Raw genomic sequence first — 9,397 nt, forward strand, 5'->3', positions numbered from 1 at the left:
AGACCCCACAATGCTGAAGAAATGCTTGTCAGGCATCTGGAAACACAAAAAGGTGGACCTTATTCATCCCTGGATTCAGCTGACACAAATGATGTGATGATAGAGTAACACACTGATGAATCAGGTTCTGCCAAACCAGCTGAAACCCAGTTATGTTCACGTAGTGTGACACAGACCTGTTTAAAAGGACTTTTGCTGACACAAACTACACTATAAGGAACAACGGCAATGGCAGTTCACTTCACGGCACGACGACTCATGACCCATTTAAACGTAAGTAAATATTAAAGAGTAAAGCGATCTGATAATTTACCATCATTGGAAGCCAGAGAATGACTTTTGTCAATGCGAGAATCAGTGAGAATCGTTTCTGGGCGAAGCCCACTGTGAAGCTCCTGCTCTGTGCACTGCTCCCACAGCGGGGCTCGAGGCCGCTGCTCTCAGCCACACCTTTCCTCAAATCCGCCTCCGAGCTTGGACATGCGTTTTGGAAATGCTTCAAGGTTTTATCCACAGGGTCCACCGGTGACAGAGATGGGGTGGCAGTACTGCAGCCCGCGGGTGTCCCAGGGGTGATGTAGCCTCGAGAGATTTCCTGGTAATCGATGTGCAACAGCTGTTGGTCGTCTGAGCACAACAGCTGGTAAGTCAGAGGGACAGACAGCACTGTGAGGAGGCAAAAGCACAGTGAGTAGACAATAAATAAGAACAAGATGTAGGAGCTGGCACAGTCAATGAAGCAACCCCAGGAGGTGGGGACATACTTGCCCCAGCCACAGAGAGGCAAAATGCAGATCAGCAAACTGACAATCCAAATGCTGAGAATTGCCCACACCATGCTCACTCGCCGTTTGGAAGCGCTGCAGCTGATTGTCTCAGTTTTATTGATGCTGTAGAAGTTGTATGAAACTATAAGAGACCCTTTGAGATTGCTAGAAATGCCCTGGAATAAATATATAAGTGCTGAGGTGGTGCACAGAGGCTGGGGAAGGACGTCACTTGACCACTGGGTGAGCATGAAAATAATCACTGGCACAATGCTGATCAAATCATCTATTGACAAAGAGGTCACAATCATTGAAATTGTGGTTTTATTTTGCATTTTCAGCAGAGAAACTAGTGAATAAATGCTGCCCAGAAGCGCGGTGAATGCAATGACAAAAGTCAAGCAGAATAGAAAGACATTCAAAGTTCTCTGCTCACTGGGTTTATCCATAATGCTGTGATTTTCAGCAAAGAAGCTCGTCCCATTGACTGACAAATTACTATGCGTTACCGACATTGTCCTTGGAAAATCTTTTTCCTTGCCTTCTCACTGACTCTGCAAGTTTTCACGAGCTGAAACCATAACTGTTAGCTCCACATCACAAGTTTCTTTGTTTTCCTTTATCTTTTGTGGCATCCGATGAAGAAATATCCAGGTCTACGCATCCCCGATCACCAGAACAACACATGCTCTTGAAAAATCAGGCAACAGTGAAGTACCAAAGGTGCTGGAAAAAATGCAATTCTTCATAACCCTTTCAGTACTGGAAGATGGCTAATTTAGTCTCCTCAGGTAATAACAAGCCGTTCACTTCTGACAGATATCAGGCAACGTGCCTTACTCACGAGTCCAGCTGCAACGAAGGCAGTGTCAGGTATCTTCAAGCTCTAGTGGCTCGGGGAGAACATAGTGGAAATGGGAGGCTGTTGGATTCACCCTGCGCTGTTCGGAGCTGCAGGAGGGAGGAGTCAGATGCAAGCAGGATAGCAGAGAAGAGGGGAGTGAGTATCTTCCCACCCCGGAGCTGCCTCTTGGCTGATCAGAAGGCTGAGACAGTGTCCCCGCCAAGCCACACCTCCGATGCTGACACTGAAATCCAATGCAAATACTCAGATCTGATGTCAGCCGTAAATGTCATTCCCGTAAAGCCCATGGCTGCTCCACGGCTGTGCATCACAAGCTGGAGGGCTGCTTTCAGCCTCCTGCACTTCTGCGCTCCGAGCTTAGCACGGGGGAAAAGCTGCAGGAGCCTTAGAGGAAGAAGAAAGAGAAGGGGTGTGTCTGCTCTGCCTCTTGTGCTCCTGCTCCCACTGCACACGTGTGCGTGTGCACACAGCGTACGGACACTAACTGTGCCGTCACACTTGGTGGCAGCCTGTTATTAATGGCAGGGAACAGCCACGCACATCAGCAAGGTGTTCCCTGCCTGTGTGGTGTCTCTGCTCAGGCTGGGGTTTATAAAACTTTCATTCCCCGTGTGGTTCAAATCTAAATGCTCACTGTCTGCTCTAACGAAATACAAGGATAGAACCACAGCCAAGTGCGTTTTGGTATGTTAGGCGTGTTTTCTCTTGAGAAAGAGGAATACCGATGAAGCTTACAAGCTGACAAAATTTTCAGCACTCGGATGTCAAGCAGACAGGTAAGTTCAATGCAGTCTTCTCGGAGAACTCTGCCTCTCCTTTCTTTTCAGCACCACTTTGCATTCAAATGCTTGACAGGGATGCAGCACAAATATTTTCTGATTAAGGATTATATTGTAAGGCTGCTCCAGTTACGTACTAATCTGTGTAACATTACAAATCCACTTGGTTAGGAACCTGTTAATAACAACGGATCCTCGCCCAGTCCTACCCACCCCATAGTGCCACGCCATACCAGCCACCACAAGGCTCACGGGTGCTGAGCCCTCAGCAAGACCGGCAGCAAACGCGAAGGCACAGCCCCAGCTCTACCACGACAAGTCCGCAATGCAGGGATCAGAGCTAAGGACAATGATAATTTCTCTGAATATCCCCTCCTTCCCTTCCCTTCCCATTCTCAAGCTGCCCTGCCATGGCACTGGGAAGGCCGATGTCCCAAGATGAGCCAGGTCTTCAAGCCACACCAATGTGTCACACAGAGCCACAAACCTGTCCTCACCACAGGACCGACGTAAAGACGCACTCCCCCTATGCAGCCCAACCAGGAGCCGCTGCCCTTCCATTCTCCCCTTCACATCGCGGCTGCCTCTATGTCAAGGATCCCACGCTCTTTACCAGGACTGACTGCCAACCCTCATGTCACAAATTTGCAGAACAGAGTGGCATCCATCCTGCCTTCCACACAGGGCGCAGTCCTGGATCTGGACCATCCATCTGGCCTCTAAGTGTACAGGATTTGAGTTGGCTTTTGTGATTTATCCGTCCTGCTGGACTATTGATTGTTAATCTGTGCTGTGCCAGCTAAAGGCCAGGGCTCATTTCCTTCTATTTACAAATCACAGTCACCTCTGCCCCCACAAGTCAACTTTAAATCGAGGACAGTGTTCTAAATCTTGAGATTAACGGCATGAGCCAGATCAGAAGAACAGTCACAGGAGGTAAGAGAAAAAAGCATCATTCACCCTTGTTTGGACCCCTATTTTTCAGTCTGGCTTCCTCAGGAAACATGCAACCACCCTGTCTGAGTGTGGATATGTGCATGTGCACGTCTCTCTCCCACCCCTGATTCCTCAGTTCCTTTGGACAAAATGATCATTTTCATTTCAGTCTAATGGTGTCAAAGCTTCCCACAACGTTTATGAAAACGAGCAGCTGATCAGAGAAGATAGATCCCAGCAGGGTCCCCAGCCAGCAGACAGGGTGCAGTGGAGCCCACTCTTCACCAGACGCTAGTGAACACAAAGCAGAGACTTTGTAAGTATCCCAACCGTGGTGGAACTCGGCTGCCCACCCGAGTAAAACCACCACAGGCTGGGATTCATGCCCTCCTAGCTACCAAAGTCAATCAATTAACCTAGATGTTAAACTGCAGAAAATAGGCTTCATTCACTCTGGCATGTCTTAGTGCTTCCTGACACATGATCAATTACTTTCATTTTTAAATTCCAAGCTTCCATTGCCTGTGTTGTCTTCATTTGCTCTTGCCACATTACTGTGAGGTATTTAGAAACAATGTTAATAATACTTGGAAAATGCAATTTTCCTACTTTGGGAATTTTTGCTCCTGTATCCCAAGCCATTATACTTGCACTGGATGTCCAATAGCTCTGACTGCAGATTTCAACCACAAATTTTCTGAAAGTTCCCTTAGTACAATCTTCGTTGCACATTTCTTTACTGATCTTACTTTACGAGCTGTGCATATACAGGCTCACTGCCTCTCTACATTTTTAGACACTTTGGTATGAGTAGTTCATTCCATGCATTCCCTTTGTACTTGGAATGAAATGCTCATCAATGTTTTTAAGAAGAAAGTCACTTTTATTTATCCCCATATCCATTCAAGGCAGCTGATGTATTACTCACTTCAGCTTCTCTTCCCACAGAATGTATTTAATTATATGAACTGCACCTTGCCATTCCCTGTGGCAGCTTTTACTGTAAGTTACAATATGGTGAAATGTTCTTTCTTCCTTGGTCATTTCATAATTATAACCTGAAGGTCTTAGGAGCAATGAATTCGAGCAGTTTCCCCTCTTTTTTTTTTTTAGTGTGACTGATAAATTCCAATAAAATAAAAAAAAGTACAGAAAAATCAGTTTCAATCTTAAAACTAAAGAGAGAATGCAGTTGTGGTAAGGAGCACGCAGCTCTGCGAGTGCCAGTGAGAGCAGCCCGATCTCCCACGGAGCTGTGCCTCGCGGTACTCGACTGGCACATCCAGCGGGGTCTGAGCACCAAAACTTTTATGGCCAGGGCACATGAAACTGCACTGGATTCTCTGTTCTCTTCTAAAGGACAAGTTTACATTGCAGCATTTCAGAACTTACAGGAACACCACCTTTCTAATTTCCATTTCAGTCTCAAATTTCACTGAAATCTGTGAACAGGCTCAAATGGCTGGAGGAGGTGACAGGTGAGCAAGCAGAAGGCACAAAGTGTCATCACAACCCCCCTTCTACCCTCAGATTTTCTAAAGAAACAGTGCTAGAATGGAATATATAGCAGTGCCAAGAAAGCCACAGGTAGCAACCTTGCAGAAAACAAGACAAAGAAAAAGACACGTTTCTCTGCCGCTAAGTCCTTGGTTTGGGCTGTGCCAAGGAAGGCATGCATCTGTAGACTGAATTCCTTCCTACCTATATTCCCTTCATTCTCTGCCTTTGGACTCCTGGATTATGGGAGGTTCCTAATACAATACTGTCCTTTGCAATATGCATCTTGGTGTGAATTCTCTTTTGTGCTAAAGAATGATCACAAACAGAAAATATATAAGGCATGGAAATCTCCTCTCTGGCCTCATTTCAAACATCACTACACAACAACGTCTCTTTAACAAGTCAGCACTACTTGACAGTCTATGAACGGATTTCTAAGAGACACACTACATGTAGCAATTCAGGAATGCCTGTGAAGTGAATCAAATATTCACCATTCATAAAACACAATCAACAAATAGGTTTTTAAAAATTTATCCTATTTAGTGTATGAGTCATTTTATTTTCATACCTTGCACTAAGGTAAGCTTTGACTTACGGGTTTGCCTCCTTTTCTCACTCATGAGAGACAAGGTTATTATAACTGTTGTACAAATATTTCATTTCAGAAGGTAATACAGCCTCTATGCCAGGCATAAAGGTATATATATATAATTCCATAAATGTCTTTGTAATTTATTCCTCAATAGCATTTGATAATTTTTTTTTTTCCCTAGACTTTTTAACAGACTTTAAAAAAGATATCAAATAAATGACTATTATTGGTCTACTGGATTCAGACAACACTTTCAAGATACAAGATGGTTAAATGCGGCTAATTATTTCATCTGGTTATTTGCCCCAGATGAACTCAGTCCATGCCGACTTCTAAGAAAAAGCAGATACTCTGATACTTAATCCATTTCCGCTGCAGCTGTATTGCTGTGCTGTAGGAAAAGGGTGCTTTCTGAATTGGAGCAATTAGAGCAGTGTAAATCAGGAATAATTCCATTAAAGCTAAAAATATGATTTAACTTATGTGCTCATTATGGGTTAGCCTGCAACAGCTCTAACTCAAGTGAAACAGAAATTTGCTGTGCGGATGCTCATTTCAAACCCAGAGGATTGCTGCTAGTCGCAGTAGCAGATCACCACCTGTCCCTGCAAGAGGTAGCACCCTCTCTGAGCAGATGTGCTAGTTCTAAGCACTGCCCACTGCCAGATCTCCAACTTTTCTTTTTTGCTTCTGTGCTGTAAATGTAGACAGCAGATCGAGACTGCAGTGAACTGAGCGTTTCTGGAGAACTGCAGAATTAGTAAGGACAAATGGAGCTGAAAGCGAGTAAGCCCCAAAGTGTCCACTAGGTGAGGTACAATCATGACGTGTGTGTCTTTCCCTGACACATTCAGAAACCTATACACAGCATGCCAATGAAAAATGAAAATAGTGCCAGCACTTCAGTGAGGCTGGCAATAGACAAGATGGCTGAGATGAGAATGAATCCGGCTGGGTTGCTCTGTACGCACACTGCCAGAGATGATTATGTGCTGTCCTTCAGGAAACGTCCAAAGTGGGATCAGCCAGAAGAGAAAGAAGGAGTTGTAAGGTAATAATAATTCCAGGAAGGCAATGCTGAGAAGGAAGAGGCAAGCTGCAGTGTGTACCAGGAGGAGAAGGGTCTGTCACACTAGGAAGGCATTATTTCTCTAGCGGATGGCACGACAGAGAGGTGGTAGCAAAATCTGCAGCTCCCAAAGTGGAGAGAAGCTCAGTTCTGGGTAGTGTGGAGAGTAAGACATTCTGCTAGCTGTGGCGTAGTGGCTCTCTGGAGACAAGACACTCCACAATGTCACTTTTATTGAGCAGCCACTGGCTCAATGAATTGATAGGAGGAGACAGACAGCTAGCAGGGAAGCTATTCTTCAGTACACCTCCTCGCAGTAACTGTTTGTTTTCTAATAGAAAGCACAGCAGGCTATGAATATAATTCATGGAACAGCATGATATGAATGCTTTTAATTTTGCCGTGCAGCTCTACTAGCAGTAGAACACCCGTACTGCAGCTGTATTAGTGTGGTCATACCTAATCACTGAACAAATCCAGTAAATGTAACACTGTGCTCTATAATCACCCTTATTTTAGACATTGCTAAATGTATTCATCATGTTGGAAAAAAAGGAAACGTTGTGCATCTATCAGGAGCTGGACAGTAACACCACACTGCTGTGGAAAACAGCACTGTGAGAGTTAACTGGAGAATCCAAACAGCTGGAAAGAAACAATTATCCCTTTCTGATGGGAGGAAAAAAATGGCAAAAGGCAAGGACTGACCCTGCTATGAACCCAACTGGAAGCAGCAAAAAAATCAGCTGTATATGTAGAACTTTTTCCAATAGTAATAAAATTAATGACCACAAGAGCCATTTGTAGTACTGTTTGCACATTGCACTGCTGCTGTATAGTCTCAACAATTCTGCAGTGGGTTGTCTTGGCCCTTCAGTTCTCTTTTCATAGTTACTTCCTCATCATCTTCTCTCCCCCTAACCTTTAAGGAAGGCTGAATGAGAAGCCTCAGGAGTTAGGATGAAACTGAGTCCTGCAGAGTGAAGATCGTAAGCTTCGGAACCCAATTCTGCCTCTAGAGGACTAGGAATTGTATTTGCTGGTTATGACTGCTTTTATCTATACCAACAAAATTATCACCTTCCTAGCACTGACCTGTTTCTTGGAGAGATGCTATTTTGGCAAGGAAGCCAGTGTTGCTTTACCCTGAAACCACAAACATAAATGTTATCATAAATGATATCCAAAGAAATTGGACAAAGCACAGGACAAACCTTACTGCATGCAACAACAAAGATAAAATCTTATTTTAAAAAAGGGAATCCTGTCTATTCTGCACATACATTACAAAGACTTTAAGGGACCTTACTTTAAGGAGGGAGATGGCTTTCATGCACCACAGTAGTATTTCTCCAAATAAGCACAGGAGCAGAAACGTGCTGATCTTTCCCAGAGGAGTCGCAGGGACAGGAGCAGCTCTGCAGGAAGGTGGCAGCCTTTCACCATCCTGAATGAGGAAGGAAGGGCTCCAGAGAAATTTAAGGTCCCCCATTACAGAAGACTGCTATTGCTTAGAGTGTAGAAATTTTCCTTCCTAAGACTTCCTTAGGAATTCTTCTGTTCTGACTTGAAGCTTTGGAAAAGGTCAGAAAATCAGGAAAGAAAAAAAAAAAAAAAGAGTCTGGGGTAAAGCTGAAAAAACCCACAAGTAATACTGTAGAAGAAATACAGGTGATAAAGCAGGTTTGGCAGATTTCAAGTATTCTGTTAAAATGTTGGAAGAAAACAGTAGAGGTTTCTTTTCCACAGCCTTAACAAATTTGAAAAGATATTAAAAGTCATATGGGCTGAGAATGAATGTGCCAGCTCTAGGCACCGTTTTTGTGATACCTGTGTGCTGGAGTCCCTAAAAATCACAGTTCATAACATACCCATATCCTCTAACTTCTTCCCCAAAGGGTAACCAATTGTGCGTGTTCTTTTGAAATGTTTTTCAGAGCACTGAATAAAGAAAGGGCTGCTAACTAACTTTGAGTGACAGTAAAAAGGTCTATTAACCTTGCTGATGTAAAGGATGACTGAGTTTCCATTAGAAAGGGTCAGAAAGGTAGTAAGAGAGGATACAGGAAGACAATGAAATCTTTCCTCTTATAGAAGGGAATTTTTGTATAGATTTTTTTTTTTTAATAATGGAAAGATTTAATTGAAGTATGAGCTCATCAAAAGGACAGTGTGTTCATGGGATCTAAAGCACTGCAAAGAAGGAATACTGCAGACTTCAGAAGAAATTGGTTGTACCTTCCCACTACCTTTCACTAGGTGGTACGTACTTGAGAAAGAAAATGTTCACTTCAGTTTATGGCGGTTTTTAGTTTCAGATTTTTCTAAATAAACTTCACTTTCCAGTAATTGGATTTTTGTTTTTAAAGTATTTTTAAAAACCACTGTGCAATGCCAAGGGTCATCAGATCGGGAGGCAATGCAATGCGAAGAGATGTTGGGGCTTTCTCTCGGCCGGCTCCCCCAGGTACACGTTGGGCTGATCCTACTCCAGATCAGCAACGGCATCAACTGTTTGCTTTGGATATGCTGGGAATTGCTCAAGTGTCTATAATTATCCAAAATAATCAGCTCAAAAAGCAGAACATCACATATCACATAATGCAAAACATAAACCATGTGGCATAATCTGAGGTTTGGTATCATCTCATATATTTGCGCAAACTAACAAACTAAGGTGGGCAATGATAACAAAGCTTTACTGGTTGAGCTGAAGGAAATGCATTATTTCATTAAAAAAACAAACAAACAAACAAAAAAACCACAAAGAAAACATACTTTCTTCCATTTCCAATCAGTTTAATATAACTCGTGAGTATTTATGTAACAGGGGACCTACTGGTTCTCAATAAGGTTATTTTTCAGACAAGGAAAGGCTGAATTAAG

At 43.4% G+C, this 9,397-nt stretch overlaps 1 protein-coding gene across 2 annotated transcripts in view; it reads right to left on the bottom strand.

Annotated features, from left to right (window-relative positions):
• GPR149 (G protein-coupled receptor 149) overlaps nt 1–8,036 on the bottom strand; it is a 31,824-nt gene extending 23,788 nt beyond the window's left edge. The window contains exon 1 of one of the 2 annotated variants that reach the window (XM_080604737.1): nt 314–5,563. In XM_080604737.1, the coding sequence (XP_080460863.1) occupies nt 314–1,282 (969 nt within the window). In that variant the 5' untranslated portion in view covers nt 1,283–5,563. Of the gene's footprint in view, nt 1–313 lie in introns of both variants that reach the window. The other variant, XM_080604738.1, reaches the window with a different exon arrangement.
• Nucleotides 8,037–9,397: the final 1,361 nt, after the last annotated feature.

Source organism: Anser brachyrhynchus, assembly GCF_964034855.1.
Source record: "Anser brachyrhynchus genome assembly, chromosome: 9".
In the NCBI taxonomy this organism is placed as follows: domain Eukaryota; kingdom Metazoa; phylum Chordata; class Aves; order Anseriformes; family Anatidae; genus Anser; species Anser brachyrhynchus.